The 12409-nt window shown below is 36.5% G+C and overlaps 1 protein-coding gene across 1 annotated transcript in view; it reads left to right on the top strand.

Moving 5' to 3' along the window:
- Positions 1-12409, top strand: part of CACNA1D (calcium channel, voltage-dependent, L type, alpha 1D subunit) — a 199081-nt gene that overhangs the window by 162167 nt on the left and 24505 nt on the right. Inside the window, exons 38-42 of the mRNA XM_010572683.1 lie at positions 905-1032; positions 1147-1243; positions 2844-2946; positions 4057-4158; positions 9822-9952. Coding sequence (XP_010570985.1) covers positions 905-1032; positions 1147-1243; positions 2844-2946; positions 4057-4158; positions 9822-9952 — 561 coding nt within the window. The remainder of the gene's footprint in view (positions 1-904; positions 1033-1146; positions 1244-2843; positions 2947-4056; positions 4159-9821; positions 9953-12409) is intronic.

Raw genomic sequence — 12409 nt, 5'->3', positions numbered from 1 at the left:
CCAAACTATTCTATGATTCTAAATTCCCACGTGCAAGATGTTCTTCCCACTACGTGTATGCAGGAGTGGTTGGCTGCACATGAGAAAGCTAACAGTCTTTTCATCAGCTATTATTTCATGCATTTCTCAATAGTATCATTAAATATTCATTAACAATAAAGCTGCAATTCCTTTGACTTACTAGTAATGCTATTTGTATTATTTAAACTTAGCAGAATTTGGATTTGTGTCTCTACGAGTGTGCTCAAACTGTGGCACGAGATGCAAACGATAACCTTTCTCCCTAATCCATGGCATAATGGATTATTTGCTCTAAAATAATCTTTGAAATATGTTTTTCCTCATTGCAGGTGTCTGGTCTAAGCTGGTTGATTTGTTCTATTCACAATGCTGTCTCCTTGCAAAAGGAGAGTGTTTGGACAGAATTCTGTGAACTAATGTAAACATACATGTTCTGCTGTTCTGTATCGTCATCTGTGTTAGCAACACATGCAGAAATCTTACTGTCATGACATTGAATCCTGTTAATACAAAAGCTGTTTCCTGAGATCTACACTGTGTCAAATACATGTATTGGATCCATTCTTTAATTTGATGTAGTGGGATCTGGCAAATCCAGGAAGAGAAACAAAACCATGTTACAGCCTATGTCAAAGACTGAGTACTTTAAGATAGAATCACACTCTTGTCATACCATTACTTGATAGAGTTCCAGTTAGTCAGTTAAATGGTTACCAAGTATTTTGTGGGGTATTTGATGATATTTGCCAAAAATCATCATTTATGAGATCAATTTATTTGTTTGAATTCTTAACCTGCTACCTTATAAAACTATTTTATTTATTGAATATTTTTTCAAAATTTCAAAATAATTAAGGCAGATTGTTCTTAATTACTTTTTTAGATTATAAACTTATTTGTGGCTGTCATCATGGATAATTTTGATTATTTGACACGTGACTGGTCTATTCTGGGTCCCCATCATTTGGATGAGTTCAAAAGGATATGGTCAGAATATGACCCTGAAGCAAAGTAAGTTAGATCATTTCTCTGATAAGATTTATCTGGTAAAATCAATAAAAGGAGAGCATAGTATATTTTTGGGGAATGGATGTATGTTCGGTAACTGATGTCTGTTGATTCTAGGGGAAGGATAAAGCATCTTGATGTGGTTACGTTACTGAGACGCATTCAGCCACCACTTGGTTTTGGCAAATTATGCCCTCACCGAGTGGCCTGCAAGGTAGGTTTTACCCTATTTTCTTTCTAGGTTTCTCTCACGGTTCAGTCATTCATTCAGTTCTGCCCCACGTGTCACGTATGCACAGTAATCTTCTGCTCACAAGGACTCCTTCACTCTTGAGTTTTCCAGGTTTTTTGCAGGCTTAACTTAAACCAGCAAAAATAGTGTCATTGCTTTGTGTACTCATTTGAGTAGTTACCACCAATGTAAAATTCTTCACCGAGCATCACATTGAAAGAGGTCAGTCTGTAAATCTATAATTAGTCTGTTATTGTCACATATGTGAACTACCTCATCCCAGCATTTCTGGTGATGCGGTATCGCATATTAGACTACTTCAGCCCAGTGACATTTCTGATTTCAGTCCTAGGGAAAAAAGGGTGGTAGTTTACTTTAATTGACAATTGAGTTTTGATACAGTACTTTTACAGTCACATTGATGAGAAGTTTGCTGCACATAAAACACAGAAATGAGATTGAAGAGTGGGGACAAGTGCAAGATGATAAACCAAGCTGAAGTGAATAATGGTGTGCAATACAATATGTAGCAGTGAGTGAGAAGACTGAAAATTAAAGGGAATTTTAAATTATGTAGAATTTTTCAGGCACTATGTGTAATTTAGATGAGGGTTAATTGCATTTTAATATAAAAGCTGAGAAGCAACACAAAGATGAATAATTACTATGTTATCTGAGGACTTCAGAACTATGGATATTGTGGTTTTAGCAATTTCAGCAGGAATAAGATCAAGCCTTTTAATTAAAGGATTGTTGCAACAGCTCTGCATTTCTATTTCTTTTATATCTGTTTTATAAATAGGTAAGTTGATGTATAAAACACCGGGTTCAAATGGAATGCTACAAGGCATACTTAAAGCAAACCTATATCTATACATTAAGACAAATTATGCAAATGAGTAATGCTTTTAAACTAGAATAGAAGAAAACCCAAGTCAGACATTAGGAAAAGATTTTGATAGATTAAATAGTGTTCTTCTGACAGACAGGGTCACAGCATTACTGCTTTAAAAGCTGAACACTAATGCAGAGATGGACTAATCCAAAAGAGGATAGCCCCTTTCACACTAATTCATTGTAGACAGCATAAGAGATGCATGGCATCACTGAAGAGTTATCTGAGAAATGAGTCAGCTTATACAAGACAGACCTGGTGTTGTGGTTCTTCATGGAGCATGAGGCTGGAGGAACCCATGGGAAACCTGGAACATGACTGCAACTGGAGTGCATGCTCTTAAATAACTGCATTTGTCCTTAATACTTGCATGGTGTGACTTATAGTCATAGCCAAGGACTGGGTTTCAATGTTTGCAAATTAACTCAATAAGTAGCTCATGAAAACTACTGGACAGTTTTAGCTTTTGTATAGGCATGCATGTGACTGATATCAGAAAGAAGGGATGTTGGGTGGTTGTTATAAGCGGCTAGGATGGAAGACTCAACTTTTTTTTGAAGACTTATGTAATTTTTATGCCTCTCAGTGGATGTTATTCTTTGAATACGTCAGCTTCTCAGACATGAACATAAGGAGTTGTTTCTTCAAACAAAGCCGCATCAAAATTTTTCCTTTTCTCATTTACAGAGGTTAGTAGCCATGAATATGCCACTGAACAGTGATGGAACCGTCATGTTCAATGCTACTTTGTTTGCTTTGGTTAGGACTGCTCTAAAGATAAAAACAGAAGGTAAGGTTCTTAGCTGTAAAGGTTTTACTGCACTTGTCAGAAAGTACAATGAGGAAAAGTTACAATTTACTTCATTAATTTTGTTGGACATAAGGCCTTAGTCTCACTGGATTTGGTTTGCCTTTGGATCATGGGTTGTATTCACAGTTGCTGGGATTGATTTGCTAGAAAATGAAAGGAAAGGGATAGTGAGGCCAGAGCCCAAGAAATCTCAGAAACTATTATATGCTTTTATCTGGTCAGATAAAAACATGTAGCCGTGGCATAACAGGAGTTCTACTGCAAGGGATGAATGAATTCCCCTTTCTGTCCAACTAAGATGCTCCTTCCTCACTACTCTTTAACTTGGTGCCTTGGATCCCACATTGGTGCAACTGCAACTTTTGCACACTTGAAAGCAACATCCCCAGTTTGGTTGAGGCCAGTTCTGACTGGGTTGAATGGATTTCTGTCACTTGCATCAAAGAGGGAAAAGTTTTAAAAAATAGTGGTATGTTTCAAAGAACTTTCTCACTATTTTCATATATTTTTTCATTATTTTACAATCTTTTACTACTTTCTGTTCTGTGTCTTTTGCTGTTCTCAGCAGAATTTGAGTTCCACTGCCAATAACAAACTGGTGAGATTAAGCCCCCTCAGGCATCGCTGTGGTTTAGGTGAGCACTGCAGGACATGAAAAACTGCTCAGTAGTCAGTTGCCTGAACTTTCAAGCCTGTACAACTGAGTAATTACTATGATTAAACAAATAAAGTCTCAGCTTTGGATCAAGAAAGAAGTGGCTTGTAAAGAGCAAGTCATCACTTTCCGCACAATTTAAGCAGAAGGTATTAAGCAGTGACAGAGTAGAGCCAAGATCTGTAAATTACGGTTGGCCTCTGCAGTACTCTAGAGACTGATTTGAAAGCCCCAGGAGCTCACTGTCTTCTACCCTTTCTTCTTCTTAGTTGTTGTAGTGTTGTTATCTGCTACTTCATGTAGCTTAGGCTTGCTGCAAAGAATCTCTATCACAGTCTTTATTTGTATACAGCTAACTAACATCCAAAGGATCGTTCATTGCAGCTGGTTGAAACATAATTGCCATCTTCCATTTTTCTATTTCATTGCCACAGGTAACCTAGAGCAAGCAAATGAAGAACTTAGAGCAGTTATAAAGAAAATATGGAAGAAAACGAGCATGAAATTACTTGACCAAGTTGTCCCTCCAGCTGGCGGTCAGTCTGATAAACTTTGCAATATGCTATTCTCTGCGCATTTTGGTCTTTCTAGATTGTTAGGAACCAAAGAAATAAAATTACTAAATTTTGCAATTATAACATCATTAAAGGACAACAAACAATAATAACAACAACATAAATATTGAGAAAATTATATCCTGTTACACTAGATAATACATACAGGACTTATAAGTACAACTTCCTTAGATCAAAAAGAAAGAGAGGAAAATGTTATGCTTATTTTCTTGCTTGAAAAAAATACCTTATTAGACCTAAACCTAGTCTTGATTTCAAATCATTCAGCAAAATAAACTAAACTTAGTTTGATTTCAATGCATTGAGCAAAATAACATGTTTTGTACTAATTAAGCTTGACAATGTACACTACATTATAGCTTATATCCTTGTATGTGTTGAATGCTTCTGGGAAGAAATTAATTGCCAGCTTAAAAATATATTTTTTTTTCTAAATTAATAAAGCAAGAGGCTAAATTATCTCAGTTACACTAGTTTAAACCAGAGCAGTTCCATAGTCGACAGATAATGGAAATGGTTCAGTTATGCCAGTATGACTGAGATATGAATATGGCCCATGCAAAGAGATACCTAAATTCTAATGACACCAATACGTTTGCGAGAACTACAAGGCACGTATATTAGGTGTTGCTACGTGCTGTAAAATGACACGTCAAATATTTGTTATATCTCTCTTTTTAAATATATATATTCTGATATATATATTTAGCCTTTTTCGATATACACATTTTTATTAATATGCTGTAGTGTAGGTTTAGGTGACTGTTTCTTACTTGCTTTTTCAAGTTTTAAAGGTGCAGGATCTGTTGCACGGTCACCCACACCCAGGATGTATTTATCTAGACATCCAATACACAGATCCATTGTAATCATCTGGTATTTCTTGTAGTTTATTGTACTTTTATAGTGTTACGGCAGCTTTCACGACTGATCAGGCTCAGGTTTGGAAGCAGACTCAAGATCCCAGGCCCGGTGGTGGTGGTGGAGGCTGATCCCTTTCTGAAGGTGACACTCGCAGTCTCTAGGGGAGGAAGAGCATGCTGGCTGCACTGCTGTTCAGCATGACCCAAGAAGCAGCATTAGCTTTGTCGCTGGAGGGAGCCACTTGCTGTTGGTGTGGTGGCTGCCAGATAAGAGTGGGGATGAAGGCAAAACCCGAGCAAATTTGACTTTCCAAAGGGGAACTGATACTGCACATTTAAAACAACTTTTTGTGTTCTACTCTGTCGTTTTTAGCCTTACACCTAAGTGCTTGCATGGCATTGATGAATTGCTTTGTTATTGTTGTAACTATGTGCTTGAGCTTTTTCTGCAGCCTCTGTTCCTTTCAACTATGAGTCTTTCCGAATATTCTGAAGCAATTCTGTTTTAGGGTGGTGGCATGGAATTAGTGTTGCCTCTTGCCAACTTTATTCCCCTACATTTTTTTATTGAAATAGAGATGCATGCTTCAGAATAGCGAGCTGTGCCTGCCTAAATCAATCTGACAAAGAATCTGTAGAGATTACATTCCTAGAACTAATCTTACAAAGTAACTGACTGTTCACTTCAGCTTCATTTCACTGCTGAATATAAGCTGTATATTTATTTTCAGCTATACTAAAATTCATTGCTAATATTTATTCCGCAAATGTAGCTCTTCAGTGTAGCTAGAAGGCTGAAAACCTGGATCACTGCTCAATTGATAGGAAGCAGTATGACTTCTACAACCCAGTATAAATAAGAACATGTTGGGAAGTCCTGAAGATTTATGAATTTTCAATTTCAGTTTGGTTTGTTTCTCTGTGGACCTTGTTATGACTTACCTGAACATTGAAAATATTGTAACCCACCTAGAAGAAAGAGGAATACAGCTCTTTTGCATTCATATGCCACAGGAGTGTAAAATAGCTTAGTATACAGTAGAAATTGGTTTCTATTGATGCTTAATATTCAATAGAAAATTGTATATGACAATAACACCAGTCACAGCTGATAATAACAATTTGGTAGGAGACAGAAGATTTTCTTCAATATAAATCAAAAAAGCATCCAAATTCAATACCTTGAAATCACTTGCACTTAAAAGTATTGAGCGGTCTCGTTTATAAAGTTTTTCTCCAGTATTACTTTTGCTGGTATTATGGAATGCTAGATCCTTCCTCATGACCATGCCTCCAGAACACAAAGAGAGCAATTATTTGCAGAGCAGAATGAAAATAATCAGTATAGCATTTTTTTTCCCCTGAATTATAAATAGATGCACTAGAAATGGAATTAACTAATTCTTGGTACTGGTTAAATTATTCATTACTGTAACTTAATTAAACTGTTCATAGTTAGCAACACTTTTTCAGTACAGAAAAATGAAACTGCTTTGCAAAACCATAGGATGTCAGCCAAATGCCTGAATGTATGAATGAATTAACATTCTTAGGAAACTAGAGAGTAAGAGAAATACAAACAACTCGCTAAAGATTCACCTGTATTCTCTAAACTCCCCAGTCCCCTGCAAGCCCATTTAATCCTGCCTAATACTTCTTGCCCTCTTCCAAAAAATTCCTACTGAAATGATTCCTTTTGCTGTCACTAACTGTAATTATAGATTTGTCTATTCTGTGGTCAGTTACGCTTAGCTGCCTCCCTATACCTGTCCATATCTGGCTATATGTGTGTTACTCAAAAAACAAAGTCAAGGATGGCTCCCCTTGGCCAGGCTTCAGTTCTTGTGTGCATGTGTCTGCAGTACAACTGACTGTGCCTGTGAAATACACATGCACCTTGTTCGTACATACAGACTTTGGCATGCACAATTCAGCAAACTGGTAATGCATTCATCTAATAGGCTCATAAAAAGTTGGTGCATGTCCAGAGTGATCAACAAGGGCCCTTAATTTCTTCATAATGGGATTTCACAGGTACTGTCATCTCAGGTACAGTCAGTAGTCATGCAGTGTCATAGCCTGAGTTGAGACATGCTCTAAGTGCAACCCATAGTAGTATCTGTTATATCAAGTCTGTTACTTCTATGTGCTTGTTCTTTCTAGGAGCCATTTGCTATATCACTTCCTTAAAAGCTCTGTTCAAATACTTGAAACAATATAGTATAAAGGATGGGGAAAAGCTTATCTGGGCAGTTTGACCAAGGCTATGTTGCAGATCAATGGATTCAGCTAAACTAAGGAAGGCAAGTTTAGATTAGACGCTTTATAAGAGATCTCTTCCTCATACAAAATACCATTAGTCTCCCGAGGGGCTGCCAAGGGAGAGTACAGATGAACATCAAAGCAAATGTTCACAAAAAGTTTAGAAATTAGATTTGTAGAGTCAATTAAAAAGCTTTTTACTGCTGAGACTGAATCTGTAGACTGGAGAGCTTTTCTTGTAAGCTATGGAGTTCCTCCTATTTCCTAGCGGGAACTGGGGGGGACTCGGACCTTTGAAGAGATGTCAGTATTTGGCAGAGCAGGCTCTTTAATGTGCTAAGATATTTCCTTCAACAGACTGGTCTCCCAACCAAGATATTTTAAAGCAATTATTATAATTATTTTTGCTTTGATACATTTAAAGACAAATAAAACACTGGGAGAATACATCCCTGGTGCATTTTTACTGAAGTTAAAGCCTGTCGTACTTTCTCACATGTATACAGCCCATTTCAGACATTACAATGAAAGAACTTGTTTGAATGGTAGAGAATTCATTTTGAGACAAATGTCACAGAAACAAAAATTAACTTAAACAGTATTGTACATGGATTGGATTTCCCCATCCTTTTCATCGATATGAAAACAAGTCACAAAAAGAAGAAAGTTAATTAAATTTAAATTAGTAAAAGCTGTCATATTACAGGTAAAAATACTATCATTAGTGAGATACATTGGGACATATTATTATTGATAAAAGGAAGACACAAGGAGACTCTGTTTTAATCAAATGTTAATGTATGACGTTACAGTTTATGACAATTGATTAAAGAATTTGCCTGACAATCAGAGAAAAAGCTTGCTTAACAGAATGTGTTCATATGTAAAAAAAAACCCCACAAAACAAAACAAAAACCCAAGCCTATCCTAAAGCTCCATTAGAGAGTTAAAATATGGAGAAAACAAATCACATAACACTAAAAAAAAAAATCCATACTTTCTAACAAAGGTGTGTTAAAACGTGTCTGGGCAGATTAGATTTTCTGTGTTTAGTCAAGTCACAACTGTACAGAGTAACCCAGATCCTGGGATGTGTTAAGCACCCGTCTGTCCCAGCAAGGGCAACTGGAATGACAGGAACTTACTGCCCACCAGGATGTGGGACCTAAGAGTGGAGAGAACTTTGATGCCTAAACCACACCAGCCCTCCTTTATGCATGGCAGTAGCCAACTAGCAACCATGTTGCAAATAGCTATCTCAAGATACTAAAACAAATTGAGAGATCAGGCAACACAGCAGAAAGGGAAATAGCTAACTTCATGCCAGATACCTCTAGGGGAAAAAAGTGTGTGAAAACAAAAGCAATGTTTTTGAATAGAAAACTATTCCTAGTTTTCTGGCAAGCGTTACTCATCAAGAGATCAAACTTGCACAGCTGAATGATTCAATGGGACTCATAAAACAGGCACATATATTCTTAACATGCTACAAAGCAGGCGATTTCGATATCCTCATAAGATACCTGCCTTTGAACTTTGAAAACTTTGAAGCTTGGATTTTGTTCACAACAGTGACTCTGTAAAAATCTTAGGTTTTACTGTACTTGCTGTTTGCTTATCTTTTGAATTGTACTAAGTTAACTGATGGAAGTTATTTTCATTTCTATCAGCATTGCAGAGCTGATACAATACAATAATGTGGGAAAGTGCCATGTTGTTTCATATTTACTATTATCATCACCACCTATCTAGAAGGTGGCTAAGGACCACGTCTTCACTTAAACAAGAGCCTCATAGAAGATATGTGACATTGTAACCGCTGTGGGATTTCCTCAGACGCTAGAATCTGTCTTATTGGGTGACAATAAGATAGCAGAAGATGCAGCCCAACATGAGCATCTGGGACACAAACAAAACTCAAACTGGAAGATGCTTGGGTACTACAGTGAGGGCATGACATCAATTAAAAAATGTCCATAGCAAAGCAGGCTGTAAAGATGTCACAGTCCTTATGCAATCAGAACAGTGCTATATCGATAGACTGACTAAGCAAATTTGGTTTAGTAGTGAAAAAAAAATGATGTTGTAAGCTTTTTTTTGATAGAGTCACTCTTATGAACAGAAGTGTATGTAAGTCATAGTAGCTTTTATTTTAATCCATTTATTACAAGTAACTAAAGCCAGTCTTTCAGCTTCTATGCATATACAAACATTTGTGGTTTTGTTAGACATTTACATGAACTTACTTAGAAGTACATGAGACTTGGTAAAATATTGTGTTTTCTTCTTTCTTTATTAAGGATGAGTTCACTTAACTGACTGAGCCTAAACTGCTTGCTAAAACATTGCTTTTAAGCTAGTTACAGGTTCCGTTGTTGTAAGCTGAAAGCATAGTACGTATTGCACCCATCACGTTTTTCCCCCCAAATCAGATATGAGTGTACAGGCTATTGATAAATGTGCTGACTTGGGAGAGATCTGTCTGGTCTGTTCATTTAGATGATGAGGTAACCGTGGGGAAGTTCTATGCCACCTTCCTGATACAGGACTACTTTAGGAAATTCAAGAAACGCAAAGAACAAGGACTGGTGGGGAAATATCCTGCGAAGAATACCACGATTGCTCTGCAGGTGATTTTGTTTTACATTTTTAACTAACCATTTTGTGAGCTTACTTGAAATAGCAGGTAGATGAATATTGATGATTGTGCAGTGCTGCAAGGATTTTATTTAGCTGGGACACTTTTGGCCCTTATTCGTCAGAAAAGTAAAACGTAATCCTGCTATTCTGTCTATAACAAGGTAAGTGCAAAAAGTTATTCTCTGTGGATTACTCAAACAGTAGCAACGGTTATAAAATTTCTTAGCAAATCTAGTTGATACATCATAGTCTAAAGTTGCTGATGTAAAATCAGATGAATGAAGTTCTGAGATATCATTTCCATTCTTTGTTTTGCTTTAACTATTTAATTCTTTGTGTTCCTTCCTACAATGCTATAAGCCAGTTCTTGGGTAACTTCCTAATATGCATTACCTCATAGTACAGAGGTTTTTATGTGGTATCATTTTTCTTCTTAATTCTCACTGTTCTTTTTCTTTTCCACTTATGATTACTGGTGAAATACCTTCCTATCAGTATTTTTTTATGTTTGCAAATTTCAAACTTCACATTCATAGATTTCTTTTATAGGAAGTAACATTAGCATACTACATTAATGTCATATACGTCTGTCTGTCTCTTAAAACAAGCTATCAAATGGAAACCAGGACAATAGATTTGGCCATCTGTCTCTCAACAGGCCTGCAGCAAGCAGTCTATAGAGTATATGTGATCTAAAGAGTATGTTCTGAAAACTTCTGTCCAGTGATACCCTTTGTATTATGAACTTTGAAACAGGCAAATGGAAGGCTGTCCTCAGATAATTCCAGACATCATACACTGCACCATTTTTATTGAATTGCGACTTTCTGAATTTCAGTACCTGCTGAGTAGATTCCTACAAACTATGAAGATATTTGATGTTCTGATAGCTTTTTATTCTGATGCCAAAATTTAGGAATATGTTGTGAAAAACACTCTCTAAAAAGGGAGGAATGTGTTAATCTGATTCAGATCCTGTTTTCTTTGTTAAAAATCCTGCTGATTTGTACTTTGATCTAGCAGAATTATTTTTGCTGTCTTAAGCAGGTAATTTGTTTCATTCCTATTTCCTAAGAATGTCTCTGCTGGCAGCTCTGACACACATTCTGTTCCCAGTCACCATAAGCATAAGAAATGCAACAGGCAGAGAAAGATTCATCACAATTCTTGCTGTTGATGTGTGAGCACATTGCTTGCTTACTGCGAGTTTATACTTACAGTATAAACTATATTTGCATATCATGAGAGAAGAGAAAATTTTGGGGAATGGAAGAGAGAAAAAGCCTGGAAACAGTTGAGAGGGGGAAGTGAAAGACATTGGATTTTTAGGAAGGACTTTGCAGACTTCTTCATTTCAGAAGCATTTGAGCAAAAGGAGCTCAAAGTTAGTTTTAAGCCACAGTATTATGGTTTTCCACTTGTGTTTTCGAAGTTGCACACATAACAATATAGAAACAAACACTTTGAGTTTCCAAATGTGAGTGTGCTCTGTTGTTTATTACCAGATTGCACTTCCTGTTCAATAGCAAAGACAGAGGGCAGGATGAAACTGGAAAGAATTAGTTCTTCCTCTGTCTTTAGACAAATACTTCTCAATTCAGAACAGCTAAAAAAATGACCATGAATCTGCTAGGAACCTACAAAGGCTTATAGGATTCAAGGCATGGCACTTATTTTTCTGCTGATTAAAACAATGCTCCTGTGGTAGTAAAATAATGCAGGCTGGTAGATGGGAAAGTTCTTTCTTCCTTTCTCCCCATTTTCCTCTGTTCTACTTTTGTCTTTCAAACAATTCATTGGTAACTCACCTTGATTTATGAAATAAAAGTGGAAATGCCATTTCAAAGAAAGCTGAAACCTATGGTTAGGAAAAAGCCCTGTCTCATGGGCTTTCCGTCCAGCATATAAAGGCATAACATAATTCAATATGGGAGGCAAGTCAAGTTCAAAGTCAAAATGCCATGTTTGTTAGAATAATTAATTATATAGGGATACAGGTTTAAAACAGACCTGGATATCTTTCTAAAAGAGATATTCTACTTCAACAAGGAATTGATTCCTTCTCATCAATGCCCCTGAGAACAGTTCTGTGGGATGTATTTTAAGGAAGTTAGTACAAATGATCACAGAGGATCCTTTTGGCCTTATAATGTACACAAATTTGATGTCTCTCCATTTTCAGCCTCTTCATTCCAGACTTGCTTTCTCCAAAGCTTAAATGCTTGTAAAAATTTAATGTTTTAAAATACCTAAGTTGTTAACAACCATTTTTGGCAGTGTAATTTATGGGTATACCATCAACTTGTATTTCAACTACAGAAATTTTTTTGAATGATCTGTGAAAGGCTTGTAACTATGAGGATGTTATTTCAGTTCTCGGTGAGTTAATAGTAGCTGGTTTTTGCATTTATTCTCTCAAATACTCTAAGTAAAATAATGTTTGCAGG

Source organism: Haliaeetus leucocephalus, unplaced genomic scaffold (assembly GCF_000737465.1).
Source record: "Haliaeetus leucocephalus isolate CR32 unplaced genomic scaffold, Haliaeetus_leucocephalus-4.0 Scaffold2, whole genome shotgun sequence".
In the NCBI taxonomy this organism is placed as follows: domain Eukaryota; kingdom Metazoa; phylum Chordata; class Aves; order Accipitriformes; family Accipitridae; genus Haliaeetus; species Haliaeetus leucocephalus.
This window is presented reverse-complemented; position numbering and strand designations above follow the sequence as displayed.